Source organism: Lampetra planeri, chromosome 14, assembly GCF_965212315.1.
Source record: "Lampetra planeri chromosome 14, kcLamPlan1.2.h2, whole genome shotgun sequence".
Taxonomy (NCBI): domain Eukaryota; kingdom Metazoa; phylum Chordata; class Hyperoartia; order Petromyzontiformes; family Petromyzontidae; genus Lampetra; species Lampetra planeri.
The window spans coordinates 10442551-10468712 of record NC_136120.1 but is presented as its reverse complement, the minus strand read 5'-3'; the positions used below and the strand labels follow the sequence as shown (position 1 = coordinate 10468712).

The window sequence follows — 26162 nt, the reverse complement described above, 5'->3', positions numbered from 1 at the left end:
CCATCTTTGCCAAGACGTGTCGAGCCAACGTGGAAGAGTAGGCCAAAGAGCCCACCGTCAGGGGCCTCATAGGGCTTCCTCTGGGTGGAGACACCATCGCCACATTGCGATGCTGTCCCCTTACACTCGGTGCAACGATGCGACGCACGTACGTAAGCGCGCACGCTCGCACACGCACGCACGTAAGTACGAACGCGCGCACGTAAGCGTGCACGCAAGCACGCACATGAGCGTGTACCCACGCACACTCAAGTGCTTGCGTACACGCACGCACGCGCGCACACGCACACACGCACGTAAGCATGCACGCGCGCACACGCATGCACGTAAGTACGCACGCGCGCACGTAAGCGTGCACGCAAGCACGCACATGAGCGTGTACCCATGCACGCTCACGTGCGTGCGCGCTTGTGTACTCGCACGCAAGCGCGCACGCACGCGCGGACGACGAAGGCACCGGACGCGCGACGAACCCCTACACCCGGGTGCTGCCGAACACGACGTTGTCGTTGGAATCGGCCGGCGCCATGGCGCTGCACAGGCTGATGGACGCCGCCCCGTCGCTGTAGTCCCGGTGATGGACCAGCGCCGGACTGCCGGCGGGCGCACCCCTCGGATCGGCCGCCGCCGCTGCGGCCGCGGCGGCGGCGGCCGCAGCGGCGGTCGCGGCGGTCGCGGCGATGGCGAGGTTGCCCGTCACGAACGAAGGGCAGGAGCGAGTTCGCATGCAGCCGCGAATGCGCGCGCTGCGTTCGGCGCCGTGACCACCACCACCGCCGGCGCCGCCGGGCCTCCCATCGGCCGAGGAGACGGCGCTCGGCTTGTCGCCGGCGGCCATCGAGGCGCGCTCCTCGCGCCGCTTGATGGAGTACCACGTGAGGAAGATGAAGATGAAGCCCATGAATTTGATGCCCGCCACGAGGCCGAAGTAGACGAAGCGGAAGGAGGTGACGTCGTACTCGAGGCACGAGCCGTAGGCGCCGCAGTCGTGCTGCTGCCACAGCATGCACGTGGTGTCGATGACGGCGCCGAAGTAGATCGGAGTCGGGATGTACGCTGGCGGGAGCGAGGGAGGCACGAGCGCCGCGTCAAGTGCCGTTAAGCGGCGAGAGCTCTCGAAACCGGGCTGGTAGAACTGCCTTTTTGTGTTTTAGTTGATTTATTTTCATTTAGTTTGTGCTTAGAGCCCGCTCCTTTAGTACCATGGAATGATAATAAAAAAATACTTTCATTTTATATAGCATCAATCAGCACACATATTCACCAAGCAAAAGAAAACTCTACTACCAAGCAAAAATCTAAAATTAATAAACAAATTAAGAAATGTCACTGAGGCGAGTGTCAACGCCTTCAACCTTTGCCCCCCAAAAATTGAAAACTTTAACTGAAATTAACCTCAAGGTTTACTCAACTTAAAGTTACAGGACTGCGCATTGCAAGCTCGCCACTGAATACTTTGGTCATCATTTTCCTGGTGGCCTGGGGGCTGTGTAGCATGGGTGCGGGCTTAGCATCGTTGGGTTGCTGAGAGTGTGGAAATGTTTATCTATAGAGGTGGCCTTTTTGGCTTGCAGATAGTTATTTTGCTTGAACATTTTGAGCCAGGCTCAGTCTGAATTCTGGATACGTGAAGTCCGGTTAGCCGGGGGTTTATTGGAGAATTAAATCGCATTATTTTGCTTTACCAGTTTCCAAACCGAGCCTGGCTCAGTCTGAATTCCATACACACGAAGTCCGGCTAGCCAGAGTTTACCGAAAAATGAAATCTCATGTTACCTAGAGTGCGCAGCAACACAAACTGCATGCCGAGTGCCAAAGGCCTTTCTGTTTCTTCCACCGATCTGGATCAAGACAAAGATAATCATCATTCGGTCTTCCACGATGACAAAGCACAAGAAAACACAAACACTCGCGTATTGCACCTACACCACGAGTATACCGCATGTTCGTTGCAATCATTAACGACCATCATCATCATCATCATCCTTCATGGTCTTCGGACACCATCATGCAGTCTGACTTCTGCACATGTTATTGCTCCGTCTCAGCGGTGGTCATACTCTCAGCTGTGGCCCTTTCTTGGCTACCGCTCCGTCACCAGTCTCGTCCATCGGCCAAATTACCTCCCAGCTATATGACGTGTCCAGCCCAAGCCCGCTTACTTCTATTGACAGTCAACACGATGACCCACCTCCTCCCCCCACCCCATAACTTTTGTTCATTTTTCCTCGCCTTCCCCTTATAACAAAAAAAAGTGCGTGCTCACGCACGCACTCCCTACGCAAGTGGGGTGGTGAGATCATTTCATTCAGAGAGTATTTGGCTGCGATACATTTCCACATGACGAGAAGCCAATTCATTAGGCGATGGGGTTTTTTTAGTGATAGCCAGGTCGGTTCTGATAAAAAGAGGCAATGGGCCTTACCTGGTTATTTTTTTTTTTAGGTATTCGTAATAAATTTCTCTCCCTCTCCCCCAGCCAGTGAGCTCTACGTTTCGGGCTTCTGCCCACGGGGTTTCTGTGTCTCCTTTTCTCTTTTTAAATCCTTTATATTAAGTTCACTTGCTTGCTTGCGCGCTTACGACCGTGCAAATCTTTCGGTCGTTTTTTAACCCACTTCCCGTGATCCAATCGAGCTGACATTTTGCACACAGACTCGTTGTGCGTGACAATTCATTTTCGTGAAAAAAATTTTCCTAAATTTTACACTTTTTAGGAAAAAAAAAATATATTTAATTACCAATTGCTTAATGGTGGCAGGCAATCATCTGACCCATAGGTGGCAGCCATCTCAAGCCAGAGGACGAGAGGACTCTAGCCGCCACGCATATAAAGGATTTATAGTGAAAAACTTTGTTTTTACGGGTTAATTTTTATTGCTCGTGATATGTACCGGGCTTTTGTCAGAATAAAACTATTTTAAACAGTCAATGCGATGACTCCAATTTCAGTTTGCCCTCTGCTTTCCTCCTTCTGTATGTCGGCGTAATTCCCAGCACACGACAAATCAGACGATACATGCTCATTGAACATTTCTCCTTATCGCACATTGGTTTTATTAATCATCATATTGTGCTTCCTCGTGTCTGTGCAATTCCCACGTTCTTCACCAATATCGGTTATTGATAACACGTAGCCTGCCTGGGGCTATTAAAACGTGCATATTAATTTTCTCTTGTTTTGGCGGGGAATTGGTGGTACTGTGATTAGCACACTACGCTATGTACCTGGCGACCTGAGTTTGAACTCTGGCCACGGTTAACACCAGCCGTGAGTGATACCTGAACTGGTCCTGGGTCCCACGCCTTCACCAAACCGCACGGTGAGGTATGGACAAACAATCCTCCATAACTCACGTGGTCTACGGAGACTATTATCTCGTAGTCTGTGACTTTCAATGCTTCATTGTTCTTCAGTGGGGCATGAGCAGCTAAATGTAAAAAATAATTTTAAAAAAATCACTGGCTTTGAGTTCGTAAAAATAACCAAATGTAGTTTTACTCAAGAGGGCTTATATATATTTATTTATTATAAATCCACTGCTGAATGAAGGCCATATCGATCACAGTGGTTGTTTTGACCATACTTCACCACGCTGGTCAGTGTAGGTTATTGGTGATAGGCGGAGGGGAGACCAGGACGTCTTCATATATCCCTCGCCACTTGGTGTCATTTGCCGTAACCGGGAATTGAACTCAGGGTGCCGGATCAGTGGCGCGGTGCGCTGCGCGCCAACCGCCGCACTACCGCCACTCCCAATGCGTTCCCCTCTACGTCAGCCAATCGGACCTTTGCCCGAGCCTAGCACGGAAAGGACCGCAGCACCTGAGCGTGACGATGATGGCGGAGGGTTGAGCGCAGGCCGTGATGAGCGTGACAATGAAGAGGAAGATCAGGAAGGGCACCAGCGTGCGGCAGTCTCTGGTGCACTTTCCCGGCAGCGCGTGGCCGCTCTCGTGCAGGAACGTCTTGATGATCACCAAGTGGATGTGTCCCCGATGGCCGCTCTCCGTCTGTGCGATCACCTTCTGGCTCTGGATGCACGCGCAGTCCGTGAAGTTGTGGATGTTCTGCGAGCGGCCGGAGTGGGAGCGAGCGGGAGGGCGAGAGTGGGAGGTCACACGGATGTCGGTCGAACGTCGGGTCACGTGCAGGGCGCTTTGTACGCACGTGCGTTGAACCTCTTTCGTGCCGTGCCTAGCCAGCCGTGCTAATCGGAGGGGAGGGGATGGCAAATAGGTGCACGGAGCAAGAGCACAGCACAGCGAGCGGCTGAATTGCTCAAGTTTCGTGATAATTATTAAATAGTTATAGCTAGCCATCGAACAAAAATGGTGACTGCATCGCACGCTTTCAGATGCGCTTCTGCGGTCATCTGGAATGGTCTTCCTTCCGATATTAGGAAGCGACTGGAACTATGCACTTTTAAATGTAGATTGAAGACGAATTTCTTTAAAACTGAATCGTTGTGTTTAGTTTGTTGCCCTTCCCGGACAACTCCAATTAGCACGGTTGGCTACACACGGTGTGAAATTAGTTCAACATTTCTATCTAGATGGAGTGTACAAGGAACATTTTGGATTCCATCATCTTTTCATAGTGTGATGCACAACGTACATTTTCAAAAGGGGCCTGGTCACAACTGATAGCTCTACTGAGTGGCTTATCGTGTGGAAATTTAGAGCAGCCAAATACTCTCAACGCACGTTTCTAAAAGTGGAGGTAAAAACCGGAGGACCCCGAGAACAATCCACGCGACTACGGGGAGAACACGCAAACTCCAAATATACAGCAGCAGGCGTCAAGGGTTAGGGATCGAACCCACGACCTCCTGTATACCAGGCGAGGTAGTTAACATCTCGCTGCCATGGCGCCCAGCAGAGACATCCAAACTCTTTAATTTCAACCGCCTCCATCTAAAGTTTTATGCCATACCCAGCACCAACCACCAAGAGTTGAACGAACCGAAGATGCCCCGCGGCAGCACGTGGCCAAAACCACGAGGGAATGAAACGCTCAACCCGCAACTCGGCAGTCGGATTACAAGTGGCTCCGACAACCTACGTGGCAGAACCGCCAACGGCAGCAGCAGCAGCAATAGGCACAAACATGGCCACGCACACCATACAGACATTCACAACAACAACAACAACTGTGGGGATAAAAAAAAAACAATTGGTCAGGCCCGTTGGGAACGAACACACTTGAGCCCTCTTCTTGGTTCTTTCGGTAAAGTCACGTAGAAGGGAAAAATAAAATAATAAAAATAAAACATTCTAAAATAATGCTCACGACGTTTCGGCCACAACGCAAGCAGCCGACAGACCTGGTCTTCACCTGAGGACGGCTGTTTGCGTTGTGGCCGAAACGTCGTGAGAATTTTTTTATTTTTGTTTTATTTTTGTTATTTTATTATTTCCCTTCTACGTGACTTTACCGAAAGAACCAAGAAGATGAATCCCTGCAGTCACGAAAGAAGCTTTAAATCGAAACACTTGAGCCCACTTGGTGGTTAGTGGTGATTGGTGGTGGCGGTAGTGGTAGTGGTGGCGGTGGTGGTGGTAGTGGTGGCGGTGGTGGTGGTAGTGGCGGTGGCGGTGGTGGTGGTGGTGGTAGTGGTGGCGGTGGTGGTGGTGGTGGTGGTGACGGTGGTAGTGGTAGTAGTCGTGGTGGTGGAGCTGCAGTGAGCCAAGCGCGTGTGGCGTCGTACCCCGCTGGCCGAATCCCTGGCGGCGGCCGTGCAGCCGGCCAGGCAGGGGTTGAAGTATGTGATGCCGTCAGAGCCGCACACGGGGCTGTACTGCTGCATGCGGCAGCCGCAGTTCACGTTGCACTCCCACGTCAGGTTCCGCCGCGTCACCTTCAGGGAGGGCCTGACAGCAGACCCGACGGGGCGTTGGGTGGCGGCCCGTTTGACGCGTTTGCTCGGCGCGAACGGCGGGGTTTTCGTAGCGGCGTGTCGCGTACGGTGCCCGGGGGACGCGCGTCAACGGGGCCCCTCCGGTTAGCTACGGTCGGCTCGGTAGGGCGCGAAAGAAGTTCGACGTACATGCATAGATAGGTAACGGGCGCGTACGCGCATTGACGGGCATTGGGCGACGGAGCAGTTTAACGCCACGGCCGCCGCCGCGGTGCGATGCGGAGTGCGCGTTTTTCGTGGAATCGTTGCGTCGATCGAGATTGATCGTGCGCTCGAGATGCGTGGATTGAATTGTGGTGGAGAAAGAAGTGGGCTTTTTTCTTCTTGGTTCTTTCGGTAAAGTCACGTAGAAGGGAAATAATAAAATAATAAAAATAAAACATAATAAAATAATTCTCACGACGTTTCGGCCACAACGCAAGCAGCCGTCCTCAGGTGAAGAACAGGTCTGTCGGAAAGACAGCGTCTGAATGACAGACCTGTTCTTCACCTGAGGACGGCTGCTTGCGTTGTGGCCGAAACGTCGTGAGAATTATTTTATTGTTTTATTTTCATTATTTTATTATTTTCCTTCTACGTGACTTTAGCGAAAGAACCAAGAAGATGAATCCCTGCAGTCACGAAAGCTTTAAATCGAAATTTAAGTGGGCTTTTGTTTTATTAAATCTGTATCGCAGGCGAAGGCGGCCGCTTGCGGTAGGCCTTCATCCAGCAGTGGATTGACCTTTGGTGGTGGTGCTGAAAATGATATGCTAATGTTACCTTTGCAGGCTACTGGATGAAACTGGACTGTATAAACGAGAGCAACACAACCGAATCGTGACTGTTCCTCGAATCGCTGTGGGGGAAAGGATCGTTCCATGAAACATTGTTTAACAGTTTACACGCCGCAGCATTGATGCCAAATGCACGTTTCATTTCAACACGGGTGCACGTTTTTGATACCGCCAATAAATCGCAACGCACGTTAAATCCACGAGAGCGTGACGTTTCCGCGCGCCAATTATTTTTTGTTATCTTTCGTGCCGTCGCAACTTCGTAATTTTAACGATTAAATTGAACCGCCCATCATTGTGTCGCGAGCGCTCGAAGCGGTGGCGCGAAAGTCGGCCGCAACTGGCTTGCGAGGTCTGACCCTGTGGTGTAGGGGATATTGATGCCTCCCAGGTTGATGCTCTCGCATCCGGCGATGAAGAGCGTCGAGAAGCAGAGCAGAGAGACTCCGCAGCAGATCATGGCCAGCTTGGCGGATTCGCGAGCACCCAGCTTGAGTTTCTTGATGATGAGGCCGCCAATCACAATGCCCACACCCGCGCTTGGGACGATCACGATGCCTGCGCGTTTGGTCAAGAGGTTGCGGTGAATGAATTGGTCAAAGGAGGTCAAAGGTCACCGTCGTATGTTCTCCATCTAGTGTGCGATGATAATAATATCTACCGAATGTTGTGATGTCACCAAGTTGACTTTCTGGTATCAGATACGACGTATTACAAACTCCCACTGCACAAAAAATGTATCGTCTTTACGACCCTGTTTCCATTCCTCCCTGAAAACAACCCCCCTCTCTTCTCCCATCCTACAGCGACTGCTACTCCCCAGATATCACCAGGCATACCCCAACCCCTACCATTTCCACTACCCCTATCACTACCCCTAACATTACCCCAATCACTACCCCAACCCCTATTACTACCACTACCCCTATCACTACCCCTGTCACTACCCCTATCACTACCCCAACCCCTATCACTACCCCAACCCCTATCACTACCCCTATCACTACCCTAACCCATATCACTACCCCAAACCCCATCACTACCCCAAGCCCTGTCACTACCCCAACCCTTGTCATTTATTGTATGCCAACCCCCCCTGAACCACTCCCACCTATTTTCCTGTCGCCACAAATACACCGCCACTTTTGATCACCACACTCTTTATCTCAACCACGATCATCTGATGTATAATTTGATAATTGCTCTAAAGCACCTCGAAATATGGTGCGTTATGAATCGATATAAGAGAAGGGGCTCCAACAGAAGGGGATTTAGAGAGCCCCTCGCAAGGTCATTTTGGCCTGCTCTTCCGCACTGACCAATCATCTTGGAGGAGGTGGCAGTATCCACACTTTACCCCTCCACACACGATCCACCAATCGACCAACTCAGATGTAACCATCTCCACTGCTGGATGGATAGAGGCAGTGGTGGATTTAATAAACTCGTCGATTGCGTCAACTGTCGCGCCATAAGATCGAAGTCAGTGACCCCTGGATTGCAAGTCGTCCAGAATGCTAACCATTACACAACGGTAGCATCCCTTAGCTACGCTACCGGTGAATAAATTCCAAAAGGCCAATATACGGATGTGCGTTGTCCACTTGAAAGAAAATACAATTTCCCACCATTTGGCTCTGGATTTCAAGGTTACCTGAAGACTGAGGCTTTTATGATTATTTCCTTCAGAAATGCAATCACTTTTGCCGCAAGGGAGTTTTTTTTTCCCGATATTTTTCTTATCACACAATTGCATGAGAGCCACTGACGTCAATCGAAGACCATTCATTCGGGCTGTATGGGTGGCATGTACAGCGTCTAAACAATAGTGATTGAGAGGCCGTGTCTACTACACGGGGACCATTCTTCGGGAAAAAGCATTTCCCAATTCATGAACATCGCTTAAAGTTAACCTTGAGCACAAAATTTAGGTAATTATGCCATTTTGGACATTCCTTCTTCCATGAAAGAAAACAAAATCTACAATAACATGTCTGCTGAAGGCCTTGTAACGTCATTACCAATGATCGGCTGAATCTAACGTGTAGGCTAATGCTATTATTTACCATTGATTTTATTTATCACAATATCGCACCCAATGTTGAATAAGGATTGGCTGTTGTTATAGTTCCGAAATTTACAATCAAATATTAAAATAAAACTGCACATCAACGTATATTAAATTTCCTATCATCACGTCACATGAGACTCGTGCAGAAAATTGACGACACATTTAATGGAGGCTCCATTGTAAAAGCCACTGACTTTCTCACCAGACTGTATAGAGCAGAAGAAAATGGTGATTACACAGTTACACATCTATAGTTCTAAGTTGTCCCTCTCCCAAGACGTCTGGTGAGCATAAAAGAGTAGGCCAAATACCCTCCAGAGGGGCTGTCTCGTGCTCCCGCAAGTGGAGACCCTCAAACAACAATGGCACGAGCAAGATATTGCAGGGCTGCCCCTTTACACCTATTACTACGTAACGTGTATCGCCAGAAAGTCAATGGTACATGGGGCATAGACGTTAGACAGGATGTGACGTCACAACATCCGGTAGATATTATTACAGATTAATTAGAGTTATTTTTACATATTTTGATTATATATACACGTGCAGATATGAGCAGTCACTGTATACACTCACACAACCACATGATGCAACTCTTTAGGAATGCATCTTCTTGGTTCTTTCGGGAAAGTCACGTAAAAGGGAAATAATAAAATAATAGAAAGAAAACATAATAAAATAATTCTCACGACATTTCGGCCACAACGCAAGCAGCCGTCCTCAGGTGAAGAACAGGTCTGTCGGAAAGACAGCGTCTGAATGAATCCCTGCAGTCATGAAAGCTTTAAATCGAAAGTTCTTTAAGAATGCTTATAGTTCGTTAGGATTGACTGAGGCACCTTGAGGATTGATTTTCTTTGGTTCTTTCGGTAAAGTCACGTAGATAGACAAATAATAATAAAAAAATAAAGTGAATAAAATAATAAAAATAAAAATAATAAAAAACAAAAAAACACGAATGTAAACTGTAGACTGGTTCTTAACCGGAGTGAGTGTACTGGCAGTCTATAATGTAAACTGTAGCCTGGTTATTAGGATTCTTGAGATTCAATGTTATTTCCCTTGGCTCACAAAGGCATAGTGGAGCACACTCAGGATACCTAAAGTTCAGTGTTACTGTTGAGGCACAGAGCCAGACTGAAACATCTGTAGGACTCTCAGGGTGCAGCATTATTGCCTGAGGCCCAGGGAGACAGAAGAAAGCACTTTCAGGTTTCTTATCATTCAATGATATTGCCTGAGTCCTCCTGAAGCCAGACTAATGAGCCTCGAGGAATCTCGGGGTTAAACATGAATGCTTAAAACTCAGAGGTTCAGTATCAAGGGCAGCATGGAGACCTCGCTACGTATGGGCTCATTAGATGCGACACTGCGCACAGAAATTTGACATTGTGATTAGATGCAAGCATATGCTGCCCTTCATTGTTGAACTATTAAAGATATTTTTTATTATACCAGGTAAGGCGCACTGAGCTGTATAGCTCTTTTTCAGAAGAAACAATTACACCTCAATGTGGAAATGTATAGCAACCAAATACTCGAAAACCCGTGTTTCTAAATGTGAAGGGGGAAAACTGGAGGATCCGGAGAAAGATCTACGTGACCACGGGGACAACACGCAGACTCCAAATATATACAGGTCAGAGGTCGCAAACGGGTTTTGATTCCTTACCCGTACCCGGCCACACCAGGGTCGCAAACGGGTACCCGTACCCGTACCTGGCCGGGTACGGGTAGCCGGTTATCGGGTAGGGTACGGGTATCGGGTACCCGGTTGCGACCGCTGATACAGGTGTCAGGGGGTCGGGATCGAAGCCACGACCCTCCCCGCCTACCAGGCGAGGGAGTGAACATCTCGGCGCCCCGTAGCGTACCCGTGTAGATGCTGGCGCTTGAGGCTCGGATGCCGAACTGGGACTCGATGAACTTGGGTATGAAGGTGATGAAGGCGGTGACGATGGCGTTTTCCGCGGTGTAGGAGAGGCTCATGAAGAGGAAGGTGCAGTTTCCCAGGATGCGCGCGGCCGCTCGAGGGAGCTCTGCGGTACAAACGGGCACACAGAGTCAATCAGTTTGATGGGGGGTCACGGGGGGCTGTTGTAGGTTTGGGGGACGCCCTCTCTGTGTATTCAATCCTTTCCCTCCTCGACTGGGGGACTGTGTGTTGTTGTCTTGGGGGGAGCGGTGGTGTAGCGGTTAGCACGCCGCGCTACGAACGTTGCGACCCAGATTCCATTCCCGTTGACGCCAACATCCAGTGACGATTATCTGAACCGGTTCTGGGCCTCCCCTAGGTCGACTCAGCCACAAATGAGTACCTGGTGCAGTGTGTAAACATCGTCACTAGGGAGACAAAGGCGACCGGGCGTGGTGTTGGCCGCCCACCCCCTCGTGTGCCGTGCCGGCCTTCATAGGTGCTCGCTAACAGCACTTGCCCCTACAGTCTGTTAAGGCTACACGGGAGATGTTTGTCTGCGTTTTCTTGGTGTGGTCTTGGATTGTTCTTGCTGTTGTTTAATTGCCTTGCCCAAGCTTGGCAGTTTGCTGTACTTATGCAATTCGAACCTATATGCTTTATCTATTAAATAAATCTATTTTCAGTGATTTTCTTTCCTTTCCGATGCTTTGCACTCCTATAGGTTTATTTTTGCATTTGGTTGTTGCTGTCACTTTCTGACCCCGTGCCCCTACTGGACATATGAAAAAAAAAACAGCTTCATAGCTCATCGGATTTCTCAAGGTTAAAGAAAGATTCAGATTTTCACCACCACCTTTTACTTTGGTTATTTCAGTACTAGTTTTTGTGTGATATACGCATATGTAAGCCTACACTACACTATGCATAGTGTGGTAGTAGTATACGTAGTAATGGGCTTGCTCTAATTACCAATTTTATGTCATTAAGCCCCTGAATTAATCTGGCCCTGCTTACAGGCAGATGGTAAATTCATTTTTCTGACAGAGCTGGGTCATTGATCCTTAACTACGCCGCACTTAATGGGTTACATGATAGCGATTACGTAGCATGCCTATTTTAACTACGTTCTGGAATTAATTGTACACTAAACACCATATTCTGACCCTGCCATCTTTGTCGGCATTGAGGGCATTGCTTTATGGCCAATAGTGCCGCACTTGCGAATGCAATTAGGCAAGCCATTTGTGACTGGACCATTGTTCATGGCAGTTTTGGAAGAAATAAACAACCCAACATTTTTTTTATTTAAAGCTTTCTTGACTGGTTCTTTCGGTAAAGTCACGTAGAAAGGAAACAATGAAATAATACAAATATAAAACAATAAAATTCTCACGACGTTTCGATTGCAACACAAGCAATCATTTGAAAAAAGTGGCCACTTTTTTCAAATTTTCTTGCTGTGGTTTTCACACCTGATGATGATTGCTTGTGTTGCAATCGAAACGTCGTGAGAATTATATTGTTTTATATTTTTATTATTTTATTGTTTCCCTTCTACGTGACTTAACCGAAAGAACCAAGAATATGAACCCAAAAACAGGTACTTTAAAATAGCAAATGCACTTGTTATTCACGTTGTGTTTAAATACCATTTGAATGCCATATGTAAGTTTCTCTCACTTGTGTCAAATATGTTTAGTTTGGATTGCCTACTAGATTTTCCCTATGTATCGTACTGGTTGTTTATGAACCGTGTTTATAAAACATTCTCCCCTCTTCTCTTCCATGAAACTCCTGTAAAGCAATGATCACTGTTTCATTGCTTTTATCGCTTTATTTTGGTGATTTCGAAAACGTCTTGGTTTAGCCATATTTGTTTGTTGTAGTACAGATTTAGACTGTTAACATTAATCTAAATTGTCTTGTGGTCGTTATTGTTTGGCTTGCATCCCACTGGGATTTTTGCACACAGCGTTGATATTCGGTGCTTTTTCTGGAAGACTTTGCTGTCTTTTCCTGGATTTTTCTGTTTGCGCATAGTCACTTTAAGATGTTTCTTGTTCATGTGTTTTGTTTGTTGCGGTTGCACCCGATTCAAAAGCTGAATGGCTCACAGGGCTACACCTAATAAATGAAACTGAAACTGGAAACCCTCCATTCACCATGTGACGTGCTTGCCATTTTAGCCAGGTCACCATTGCAACGAGACCTCCTTAGCTCAACTCTCATTAAATCACGGGGGGGGGGGCGGGGGGGCTTCTACACAACCGACCAATGAGCTTGCCAGGAGAAGCGGCCCGTGGATCATCTCCTGAGATGCCCCGCAGCACCACAATTCTACTCCTCAAGATTTTGCAATGCCGACGCCAGAAACGGTGGCCTGTGCCGAACGTTGGGAGAAGACTGCGTAGGTCGGACAGGAGACAAAAAAATAGCCGAAATAATCTGACTAACTGATCTGCGTTTGGTGTAAGATAACAATGGCTTTTTGTTTAGTGTGTGGTGTGTGTGTGTGTCGTAAGCCAGCACGGTTAAGGAAGTGAAATATAATAATGGGCACGCAAAATTTTCACTCCGCAAAACTGATATAGGGAGAGAGGCTCAGGCAGCGAAAGACATCGAGACAAGTCAGCAATAGACGATGATGGAGAGACACAGACACAGACGGACAAGATGAGACAAAGGGGGAATTCTAGAGACAATGACGATGAGACGGAGCGAAGGAGACAGGTTGAGGAGACAGAGGCAAGGTAAATTAAACACGGAGAGAAAGATGGGGAGGGTTACACGGAGGTCGACGGACAAGAAAGACAGAAGAACACAGAGGGAGACAGAAAGACAAAGAGATTAGGAAGATTATTCTAGATTTGAAGCTTTCATGACTGCGAGGATTCATACACTTAGGTTATTTCGGTAAAGTTTCGTAGGTAAAAATAAAAATAAATAATAAAAACAATAATAGAAACAAAATAATTTTCTTATTATATTATTATTTTATTTCTATTATTATTTCTGTTATTTTTATTATTTATTTTTATTTTTACCTACGGGACTTTACCGAAAAACCTAAGAGTATAAAGAAGATAGATAAAAACGGTTGATAGTAAGAGGGAAACACGGACAATGAGAGACACAGGGATGCAAAGGGAGATACAAACAAATAGAAAGGGAGACAAAGTAGGGAGCAGATGAATGCAGCGAGAGGAGAGGAGAGATGAATACATTGAGACAGGGTGACAACGACAAAATGCAGATAGAAAGAGACGTTCCAGTATAGATATATTAAAAGAGTACTATTCGGATTATAATTTCCAAATACCTTGCCAAACTTAGATAGCGTACAATATTTGGTTTTTAAGAGAAGGTTAAAGAAAAGGTGGTTTGCAATGCACCCTTAAATATAATGAACTCGGCGACTTGCCTCCGAAGCTGCTTATAAATTATCTATTCATTTTCTTGGTTCTTTCGGTAAAGTCACGTGACTTTACCGATAGAACCAAGAAGATGAATCCCTGCAGTCACGAAAGCTTTAAATCGAAAAATAATGTATTGTTTAAGCATGTGGGTATGAGGACTTGGAACGCTCGAATTTTAATGGTGATCTTGCTATCTCGTCATCATTTTAGATCCGTAATTTTGGAACCAATTTAGTTTTTTTGTACTACTTCTACACAGCTAGCACCACCGGCGGTTCGAATCGCATCCATTAACGTTTGAGGTTTGCGCGGCGAAGCCAAACGCTTCCACGGCTAACCTCTGATGTCTTTGCCAAAGCCGACGGACGAAGAAGCGTTCGATTCCTCGTTGCTGGGGCACTTCTGCTTGAGTCCGTTGTCTTCGCTCTTCCCAGGGTCCTCGGCTCCCGGCTCGTCACTGCCCTGCTTGGATTTCTTGTGCGGCCGCGGGGGAAGCTTCTTTGGGAAACTGAACATCGGGGCGACCACCAACGACATGGCCACTGCGCACATGAGGAAGCCGCTCCACCTGCAAGAGCAGAATGAGGCTCAGAAACATGTATATATATATACACGTGTTAAGAGAACGTAAATGAACCGTGCTCACATTTATTATACACGTGAAGAGGAGAATCGAGCTGGTCGAAAAAGGGTCTTTATATGGACACCAGAGGTCGCAAACGGGTTTTGATTCCTTACCCGTACCCGGCCGCACCAGGATCGCAAACGGGTATCGGGTACCTGATTGCGACCTCTGGGATGAAGCCATGTTGCAGGCGCGGGTGGGTTGATTCTAGGAACTTGAATTGTGAGAAGAGACAAGGCGTTGGGAAATGAGTGACAAACAGTTACTCACCAGTGACTCACGGCCGACCCGTACCCATACCCGGCCGCACCAGGGTCGCAAACGGGTACCCGTACCCGGCCGGGTACGGGTAGCCGGGTATCGGGTAGGGTACGGGTATCGGGTACCCGGTTGCGACCTCTGATGGACACCAGCTCACACCCCACTTACACTCATCATCCCAAAAGCCAACTCCGAACTCCCCAATTCAATCCCCTTTCGTAGCCCGTCTCCCCACTTTTCCGCCAAACACCTTCCCTGGTCTTTTACGATCCGTCCCCGTACCAATCCGATCAGTGTCTTCCACTCAGATATCGCATTGCGTGTCGTGCACGGCAGTGCTCACGTGACCCCTGACCTTTAACCCGTGTTGGTGTTTGTGTGTGAGGGTACCGAAGAACATCCTCGACACATCCTCTGCAGGGAAAGCATGGCGATGTTTAGTGCTTTCGATTTAAAGTTTTCGTGACGGCAGGGATTCATCTTCTTGGTTCTTTCGGTAAAGTCACGTAGAAGAGAAATAATAAAATAATAAAAATAAAACATAATACAATTAGTTTATAAAATTATTTGAAAGTCACGTAGAAGGGAAATAATAAAATAATAAAAATTTAACATACAATTATTTTATCTAATTATTTTTTTTTTATTTCCCTTCTACGTGACTTTACCGAAAGAACCAAGAAGATGTTTAGTTCGTCGCATATTTAATTGCTTGACATGGCCAGCGATCTTCCCTTTCATCAACCCATGCTCAAGTATGGCATATATATATGTAAATAAAGATCCGCTTGGTGTTGAGGAGTCTTTATCCAGCAGTGGATTGACAAAGGGCTGAAAGATATATATATATTTTTTTGTTCATACACACATGTACGTATATTGAACGTCTTTCGCACAGTGCATAGCCAACCGAGGTGCGGGGAAGGACAACAAACTCAACACAAAAAGCACTTGTAAATAAATGGGTGTTCAATCTAGATTTAAACGTGCTTAGCTCCAGTGGCTTCCTAATATTGTAAAGAAGTGCGACACGGCCGCAGAAGGGCATTTGAAAGTGTGCAATGCTTTCACCGTCTTTGTTCGATGGCTCCCTAACATAATGTCACTTTACTTGCCAATGAAAGCCTCTCAAGTGTGCACTCAAAAGCATCTAGAACTGTTATTGATGAGCATTTTTGTTTATATTTTTTAATAATTTCATAGAACAATGTTTTAATGTACGTGTGGTATACATCTACTCTGCAAGAAGAGCATTTGCGGTGCTCAATTTACACGCATATGATAAACCAATCTGCCCTCTAGTGGTGCATTACAATATCATGTATATTTTTTGTGACACTATTCAATTCAATTTAGAAAAATCCAATACACTATTTCAAACATGCGCCACTAATGCAGGAGGCTAAGGTCAATGGCCTGGGAGGGGTGTCCATTATTGATGGCTGCGCAGTTATTTTTGTCTATCGCAATCAAGGCAAAAACATTTCAATGTGACCTTAGCTCCTGAGAGCTTGCAGTGCGTTCTCAATGGATCATGAATTTCGATGGCGTTACGCAATGCAGCCGGGCTGAGAGTGCCCTCTGCTGTTATGACACGTTGGGAGGACGATTAAGCACCACGTGGGGTTTCCTTGAGGATTACACTGGTCAACAACAAAAAAATAAATTTTTTCTGGCCTCGACTTTTGCAGCTGTTTTAGACTAATTTCAGGGTGCTGATTCCAAATCTGATCTCAGATTTGCTCTATCACATCTCATTTTTATGCTCTCGGCATACCCCATTTTCATAGATTTTTCCCGAAATTAACTCTGTCACTTATGATTGCAAGTTGTTGCGAGTCAGTGACTGCTTTAGTGTTAAAATATGGTGCTGTATTTTTAGGATAGTGCGTTTATAATTAAATTTTATGTAGATATCCACATTTATTTAATATATTTCTTCTGCAGTTTTTATTGAAAATGCAATATTTGATATCTCAAAAATAGACAAAAACTGATGCCAGATTTGGAATCAGCACCCCAAAATTACCTTAAAACCATTGAAATACCTTGTGCCAGAAAAAGTGTGTTGACCCAGTGTTATCGGTATATGACGAGTGCTTACGATCTCTGCAGATACAGAGTGATCCCACAATTAAGGAGCATTACATGTTGTTTACAGGAAAAGAAAAACAAGTCACGTGACATAAAATAAACATTAAATATAAACGGAATGTTTTTTTTTTGTTCATATGTTACTTTAACTTCCTGGAAGAGGCTCAGAGTCGAGCCGCTCGCTGCTCCTCCGGATTGAGAGGAGCCGGTTGAGGTGGTCCGGGCACCTGGTAAACGATGTCCCCCAGTCAGAACCGGCCCTAGACCTTTGGGGGCCCTAAGCAAAATTTGGTTGGAGGCCCCTTTGATGTATGATTTTTTTTCACCCACTCGCTAGCAGTGACTTTAGGGGGCCCTCTGCTGGCCACGGGCCCTTTGCAATTGCAAGGGTCGCTTAGTGGCTGGGCCGGCTCTGCCCCCAGTAGACTCCCCTTGGAACTCTACCGGGCAACACGTCCCACTGGGCGAAGACCCCGGGGCAGGCCCGGGACACGCTGGCTGGACAATGTCGCTCGGCTGGCCTGGGAACGCCTGGGAATTCTCCAGGAAGAGCTAGAGTCTGTATAGAGTCTTGTATAGTAGGGTGATGTAGTGTATAGTAGTGTATAGTGTATAGCAGAGGTGTGGACTCGAGTCATGTGACTTGGACTCGAGTCAGACTCGAGTCATGAATTTGATGACTTGCGACTCGACTTGGACTTGCATAACAATGACTTTGTCCCACCTATGAGATGTGGACTCGAGTCATGTGACTTGGACTCGAGTCAGACTCGAGTCATGAATTTGATGACTTGCGACTCGACTTGGACTTGCATAACAATGACTTTGTCCCACCTCTGGTGTATAGTAGTGTATAGTAGTGTATAGTGTATAGTAATGTAGTGTATAGTGTAGTGTATAGTGTATAGTAGTGTATAGTAGTGTATAGTGTATAGTAATGTAGTGTATAGTGTAGTGTATAGTGTAGTAGTGTATAGTGTAGTAGTACTGGAGTCCGTTGACAGGGAGAAGTGAAGTCTGGACCGCCACTACTCAACACGCTGCTGCCACGACCCTCACCAGGACAAGCGGATTGAGAAACGAACGAAGTTTAACTTCCAGAAATCAATCATTTGTAATTAAATACGAAATCTGACTCTTTTGATATTCATTAAATATGATCTAAAACACGGCATGTAGAGAAATTATATGATTAATCAGATGTTTATCATCATCAAGGGCCATATGAATCCATCGCCGGATGAAGCTATCCCCAATCTCTTCCGCTCTCATGATGCCATCGTCTATAGCAGTGGTTCTTAACCTTAACTGCAGCAGCTTTGCACCCCTTTGATACTCAACCGTTATAAAATGTATCATTCATAATCAACGTTTTTTTGGGTTTAGATCACGTTATTTATAAATGTGTCGTAACCCTCCACCACCCGACACGGCCAATCAGTAAAAAAGTGTCACGTTGACAAAAGACAAATAGTTCACTGATTTAGCCCACCGGTGTGTTGAAGCGTGAAACCACAACATTCTGGCGAATTGCCCGATGATGCTGGATGCAATTACCAGCGAAACGTCGTACTCAAATTGTAAATGTTTTGGTTTCACACTTCAACACACCGGTGGGCTAAAGCAGTGAACTATTTGTCTTTTGTCAATGTGACACTTTTTTACTGATTGGCCGTGTCGGGTGGTGGAGGGTTACGACACATTTATAAATAACGTGATCTAAACCCAAAAAAACGTTGATTATGAATAATATTGGTCGCGAAAGCCTGCTACGTGTTAAAATGTATCATGTTAACAAATACACATAGGGTTTGACGAAACAAAGTAGTTGCACTTTTGTGCCCGTGCTTAATTCGTTTTTCGAGGATTTACCTTCTAAAAAAGAAAAATCTGGCCACGTCTCGCACTCCGGGAATAAAAAGGCATCACGCACCCCCAGGCGGTGCGTGCACCCCAGGCTAAGAACCACCGATCTCGAGTCTCATCGCTCGTCCCCTTGGTGCCTCCTCTTGGATGTTGCTCCCTCGTCTGGCTGCCATTCCGTCACCACTCTCGTCCATTGGCCGTGATCCCTTCCAGCGGTGTCCTGCCCGTGCCCACTTGCCGTCTGTGACACGTCTTCATTTGCAAATCAGTCTCCGGTTCGTTGTGTTGCTCCTCACGTCTCTCCGCATAATCCCAAGCGTGCATCTCTAAATACTTCTGTGTGTCCTTTTAAGTTTTGTGTGTTCATGTATGTGACCCATATGCCTTCGCTGCAATATGCACTGACTGAAAACTTTCCTCCTTTGGCGGATCGGTATGATGCTTTTCATTATTAGTCCCATCAGACATACAGCTTTTACATGGTCTTTTCAATGTATCCTGTTCTCAAAGCGTCGTTAGGGGGTGTGTTTTGCACTTTTTGTTTTTAGATCTATAACCAAACAAAGATTTGCAGTACACTCAGAAAATTAGCTGGGGCACGTCGTGCCACTAGAACGAATGAGTATCATTGGTCAAGAATAGTTACAAAGGGGCAATCGAGAGCACGTCCACCGAAGAGATGGAGCGATGCAATCAGCTCGTGTGCCTGTGCTGTGTGGAATGTTACATCGCAGAATTTGCACGAGATGGCTATGGTGACTTGGGGAGGCATTCATCCAGCAGCAGAATGACCATGGTTGCTGATGATGTTGTTGATGATGGTAATGAAGGAGTTTATACTGGTAGGAACCTCCTGGGTTACACCAGCCCACATGGGATTATTGTGTCCGTCGTGCAGGGAGGGGCTGGGTGGGGAGAGAAGGACTGGGTGGGGAGGGGAGGGTGGGGAGAGGCTGGGTGGGGAGGGTGGGGCTGGGTGGCGAGGAGAGGGTGGGGAGGGGTTGGGTGGGGAGGATGGGGAGGGGCTGGGGGGGGGGCTGGGTGGGGGGTGGGAGGGGAGGGGCTAGGTGGGGAGGGGCTGGTCACCATGTGGTGCCCTTATAAAACTCAACGTTTAACCTACTCACGTCGGCTTGTGCCCGCCCTCACAGTCGGGCATATTTGCGGAATACACCACGCCGCCGTTGACCCTGGCCATTGATCGAGCAACCCAACGTTCCTACTAGCTGGAATGTGTTGCCATTTTGCCCAGCTTATAAAGCAATTACGTACCGATATACTTTGTGGAGAACAACCACAAATATATACCCACGCTTAGAAAAATAAATATCTGACAAAGTCTATGGGCACATATAGATGTGTACCTTGTACTGAAATAAATACATCTTTCTTTACTTATTCGGAAAAAAATGTCCCCAACATATTATACACAATATTTCAAAAAAATTGCGATAACTATACGAAGACAACTGCATTTGCTATCCATTGTAGAAATATATAAAAACTTTTGTCACTAAGTTCACAGGGAGATATACCAAGCACTATGAAACTACCACGTGTCCATTCGCTACTGTGCAATACGAACAATTGTTCAAGGAATCATTAAAATGGTAACTATATATGTGTGCCTGTTCTCCACCTGAGCACAGAGTCAATCAGACTCTGTCTTCTCGACAGACCTGTTCTCCAACCGAGGACGGCTGCTTGCGTTGTGGCCGAAACGTCGTGAGAATTAATTTATTATGTTTTATTTGTATTATTTTATTACTTTCCTTCGACGTGACTTTACCGAAAGAACCAAGAAGAAGATCACCAGTTCATAACACAGTGCACGTACCAATTCCACCGACCATCAGCAGCTATAGCAGGAAATCAAAACAGACGGGTACGGAGGCCCAGTGCTCGAAGCCCTGCGTGTAGCAACATAAATTATGAATCTTGGATCAACGCATTAAAACTGTAGTCGACAAACACCGCGGACAAAATGAATTGCCAGACTGTGTCATTTATAAAAAGTGCCTTACTCCCCCTCCATGCGTCTCCTAATGAAGTGCACATTTGTTACAAAGGTCCCCAGTTTTCGGAGAACGGAGTGTACCTATCCATGTCGTTGTACGTTCATTCAAATCGTTCCCCCCCTCCCTCCTCCCCCCACTTTAATGGGATCAGCAATTGTAAAGATTGCTGACTTCAGCTTCGAGCATGATTACTCCTTACTTGACAACATTGGAGATTTACACGCCAACAAAACTATGCTGACCTTGCAAAACTTTGGAGATTAACTTGCACAATTAAGAGAGCGGTAAACGCTCCATTGGGGAATTCCATCCACAAGCTGCACTCTGCATCATTCATAAAATTCCATCGGGGGGTTTTGGTACAAAATAGTTCTTATTTTTTTCAACGAGCCAAACTGGGACATACCATCATAGAGGAAAGTATCGCTGTAAAAGTGCCATTTTTAATATTAATGTTCCAATAACGCGTGTAATAATAGAATTCTACTAAAATAATGATGGCCTCCCTCAAGCTGTCAGTAACGAGGACAGTTTAAATTTCGATTTAAAGCTTTCGTGACTGCAGGGATTCATCTTCTTGGTTCTTTCGGTAAAGTCACGTAGAAGGGAAGTAATAAAAAAAAAACATAACAAAATAATATAATTCTCACGACGTTGTGGCCGAAACGTCGTGAGAATTATATTATTTTGTTATGTTTTATTTTATTACTTCCCTTCTACGTGACTTTACCGAAAGAACCAAGAAGATGAGGACAGTTTAACCATACTTCACCATTGCTGGTAAAGGACCCATGAACCAGATGTGATCATACCACTGACATGAGCCATGGGTGTGGACCGAACACAACGGAGTCCATGGCCCAGTGCGCTAATTACTGCACCACAAATCTACCCCATAACTCATACATTACTGTAAGAGATGACGTTATGCTTTCAGCAAATTACCGTTCTGCACCGTGGAAGGTTGTGCTGTACATTGGAGTAGGTTTGTAGTAGCGTAGCTAAACAGTAGGTTATTGCTGTGGACAGATCAGTAGTCCATGAAACAATAATGCCTCATAGAACAACTGCGTTTGGTCAAAGATAAAAGTGTAAAACCGTGCAAATCCCATAGCAGGTGGTGGTGTATGTATGTTGATCTACTTTCGCACCATATTAAACCAACAATGAAGATCAGAGGTGCGGGGAATGCACAACAAACTAAACACAGCACCTCCGATTAGCACGGTTGGCGACGTACGGTGTGAAAAAAGTTCAACATAAATCCAAAAATCCGTGCACAATATTGATAAGTAGGGAGTGGTCACATTATCATAGAAAAAAAAATGAGAAAAGGCCTTAATGCATGAATGGTGAACTTCTTTCGCACCGTACGTTCTAAATAAATGAGTTTGTCAATCCAGATGATGATTTAAAAGTGCACAGCTCCAGTGGCTTTACTAATATCGGAAAGGAAGAGAGCATTCCAGACGGCCGCAGAAGCGCGTCCGAAAGCGCCGCGCGACGCAGTGACCGCGCCTCCGTTCGACGGCTCGCCAAAAGTTGGCGAAGGGGTGTGACGTGTCCTACCCCCTGTCTGCAGCTGACGTGACATTGACGCGTGGATGCTTCGAGGGAACGACGCGTTCTCTGACGGTGGTCCTCTCACTCACCAGTTCCCGACAAAGCGCGGGTCGCCCTGGTCTCCGGGGGCCTCCAGCCAGGGGTCGACGTACAGGCCGATGAGGATGCCCCCCAGCAGGTATCCGACTGCAGGGCCCAGGGCTCCCATCACGTAGAGCATCGCTGGATACACGAGAGCAAAAGGGAAAAGCGAGCGTTCTCCGTTGTACATCGGGTAGACTAAGGGCAAGCGATTGTTAAGTGGAGATCAGCAACAACACCAGCAGCCGGCATTCGCAAACTAAGTGTTGGTGATGACGTCAAAGTTAAAAGTTAATTTATTAGGTATAGCCCTGTGAGCCATTCGGCTCTTGAATCGGGTGCAACCGCAACAAACAAAAAAACATGAACAAGAAAACATCTTAAAGTGACTATGTACCAACAGAAAATCCAAGAAAAGACAGCAAAATATTGCAGAAAAAGCACTGTACACCAACCCTGTGCAAAAATCCCAGTGGGATGCAAGTCAAACAACAACAACAACCACAAGACAACTTAGATTAAGGCCATCAGTCTAACTCTGTACTACAACAAACAAACATGGCCAAACCAAAAAACTTCTCGAAAATCACCAAAATAAAGCCATAAAAGCCATGAAACAGTGCAGGTCATAGGAACTGTGACCGAATTTTCACAATAAACGACGTAATACAACATGTACTACCAAACTCTGCAGCCATAGCTGGCTGCATGAGTCACTCCACAGCAGTAGGAGCATCACCGCGGCACCTGTGCCAGGCCATGTGCACATTGAGGCCGAAGTGAAGGGTCGAAGCCAGTGCGAACACCTTAGTCACCCACACATTCGTGTTCCTGACGACGTAATACAGTGCACGAAGCACCATGTTACTACCGCAGGGCACACACACACACACTCCTCCACAGGAAAAAAATGAGTTTCATATATTCACCATGACTCTGATATTCGTATACGTAACTGTGTTTATACGTTGTCATTTTATATTCGAGATAGTTTTCTCCTTTTAAAAAAAATGGCTAAAAATGTTTGCAGTGACATCATAATAAATGCATGCTGACATTTCTTCCTCGTGACTTGATTTGTCCAGAAACTGTATTTAGCTTTACAAAAGAGACTTGTATATAAGGGCCCTGAAAATGTCTCACGTTTGGTATTCATTGAAACGAAAGTCAACCACATTTCTTGGAATATGTGATCGGGATATAAAAAAAAACAATTATATCAAGCAGAAGAATGTGAGCAGAATGGAGTGAATAAACCAAAATATTTGATAATAAACATTAACATACCAACGTGCTTAAAGAATTACATTTTCAATCAGTGCACATTACCTGCGATGATATTTTGATCAGAAACGTTGCCAATTGCAACGAAATTCTGATAAAGACACGATTCACATTTTGTGAATCGCACTCAGGGACAAAGAGAAAATCACGTGGATCAGAGAAGAAACACGCATTGTTGATATTATGTTGACTGTTTTAATTAAAGCAAGCGGACCTGACGAGGAAACGTCACAAGGAGCTATAATGGCTGTGGAATGATGATGATGATCATCATCATGATGATCATCATCATCATCATCTCGTCATTTGTTTCCAACTTTCCTCTCTTGTCTTGTGCCGTCAATCTGCTCATGTAGTGGCGACATCTTTCTGGCACCAATCTCGCATGTCCTCGTCAAAGCCATTCTCTGTTAGCTTTTCCACTCTTTACGGTTCCTTCCATTTTTCCAAACGACAACAACAGCACATCTTCTTGGTTCTTTCGGTAAAGTCACGTAGAAGGGAAATAATAAACTAATAAAAATAAAACATAATAAAATACAATTCTCACGACGTTTCGGCCACAACGCAAGCAGCCGTGAGAATTGTATTTTATTATGTTTAATTTTTATTATTTTATTATTTCCCTTCTACGTGACTTTACCAAAAGAATCAAGAAGATGAATCCCTGCAGTCACGAAAGCTTTAAATCGAAAAAACAACAGCACACTTTTTTATTTTCCTGTTCTTGTCCATCCTACATACGTGTACAAACAGTGCGGGATTCTTTCTCGTGACTGCCTGCATCAGCTCTCTGACGACGTCCAACGTTTTTCTCACTTCTACGTTGGTCACTCTTTGGTTCCGGTTTAGATGCAGCAGTATCCTTTTGCGTACATTTCGAGTGCCAATATCTTATCTCTGCGAGGCTTTTTTTCATGGCAAGCTGCTGGCAGAAAAAGTGGCGGCCAAATGAGAGAATGTGCCCAAGAGGATGATCACCGTGGCGATGTGGAGGTGAGATGAGCTCAGTCGAAGGAGTGAGATGGATTGTGGCATCGCATAAATTGATGGATGTCGTTGGTGTGGCCATGCATTCATCCGACTGTGAATATATCATGGCTGATGATGATGCGGTTATTTTTTTAAGTTTCATGTCTTTCTACAATTTTCAGCTGATTATGTTGCTCTATTTGGCTTGTACGTAGAATATACCCAGGTTTACAAAATAAGACGAAGCTTGCAGACACATCGCTGCCACAGCTGCCTAAACGATTTCATAAAATAAATGCAACCTTTTTGCAGCTCCGATTCAGCACGGTTGGCAACATATGCTGTGAGCATAGTTCGACATACATACATGCATACTTTATGTCGTTTGCTCTGCCGTGTTCTCGCCTGTGGCCTGAACCGAACAAACACGGCGCATTGCAGTTCTTCGCAGGACGGTATATCAAACTCACGATTTAATGTTCCAGAACCTTGAAACTGCACACGCCGATCTAGGTCGTGCACCATTCGCAGCCAAAAAAAAAGCAGAGTCACTAACCAAAATAAATCAAGCTCACGTTGTGAAGAACGTGGCAGCAACTCACCGACAACCGGTAGAAATCGATCTGAAAGGCTTAGCGGAGCATGGCCAATCTTTTCCGATGAATTTGTGCCACGCTGGCACGGACAGCCACACGCACTCTTAGCATCGTGAGTGGTGGGGAAAGAGGAAGGATAGCATCAGCAATGTTCTCTTTGGATCGCCACTACGTACGCTGCCTAATTTTACAGCCGTAGCATTCAAGCTGTTCCAGTCCATCTTCTTGGTTCTTTCGGTAAAGTCACGTAGAAGAGAAGTAATAAAATAATAAAAATAAAACATAATAAAATTACATTTTATTATGTTAAATTTTAATAAAATAACATTTTATTATGTTTTATTTTTATTATTTTATTACTTCCCTTCTACGTGACTTTACCGAAACAACCAAGAAGATGAATCCCTGCAGTTACGAAAGCTTTAAATCGAAACTGTTCCAGTCCATTAGGATGTAATGCTGCAAAACAGTTTTTTTTCATCTTTACCCATTCTTATTTTCCAGGTGAATTGACCATCCGTCGAATTGTGTCTTTTCCCACCAAGGTAAATGCAATGATCAATTAAATTAAAAACATGAAAAAAACTTGGTACAAGTAAACCCGTAAAAAAAAGTTTTTCACTATAAATCCTTTATATGTGTGGCATCGGGGCGGCTAGAGTCCTCTCGTCCTCTGGCTTGAGATGGCTGCCACCTATGG

At 45.8% G+C, this 26162-nt stretch overlaps 1 protein-coding gene across 1 annotated transcript in view; it reads right to left on the bottom strand.

Moving 5' to 3' along the window:
- Positions 1–475: 475 nt before the first annotated feature.
- The window catches only part of LOC144722459 (solute carrier organic anion transporter family member 5A1-like), a 40706-nt gene continuing 15019 nt past the window's right edge, over positions 476–26162 (bottom strand). The window contains exons 2-9 of the mRNA XM_078600721.1: positions 22619–22751; positions 14441–14670; positions 10643–10807; positions 7057–7255; positions 5712–5874; positions 3827–4071; positions 1777–1841; positions 476–1056 (exon numbers count right to left, since the gene is read on the bottom strand). Coding sequence (XP_078456847.1) covers positions 476–1056; positions 1777–1841; positions 3827–4071; positions 5712–5874; positions 7057–7255; positions 10643–10807; positions 14441–14670; positions 22619–22751 — 1781 coding nt within the window. The remainder of the gene's footprint in view (positions 1057–1776; positions 1842–3826; positions 4072–5711; positions 5875–7056; positions 7256–10642; positions 10808–14440; positions 14671–22618; positions 22752–26162) is intronic.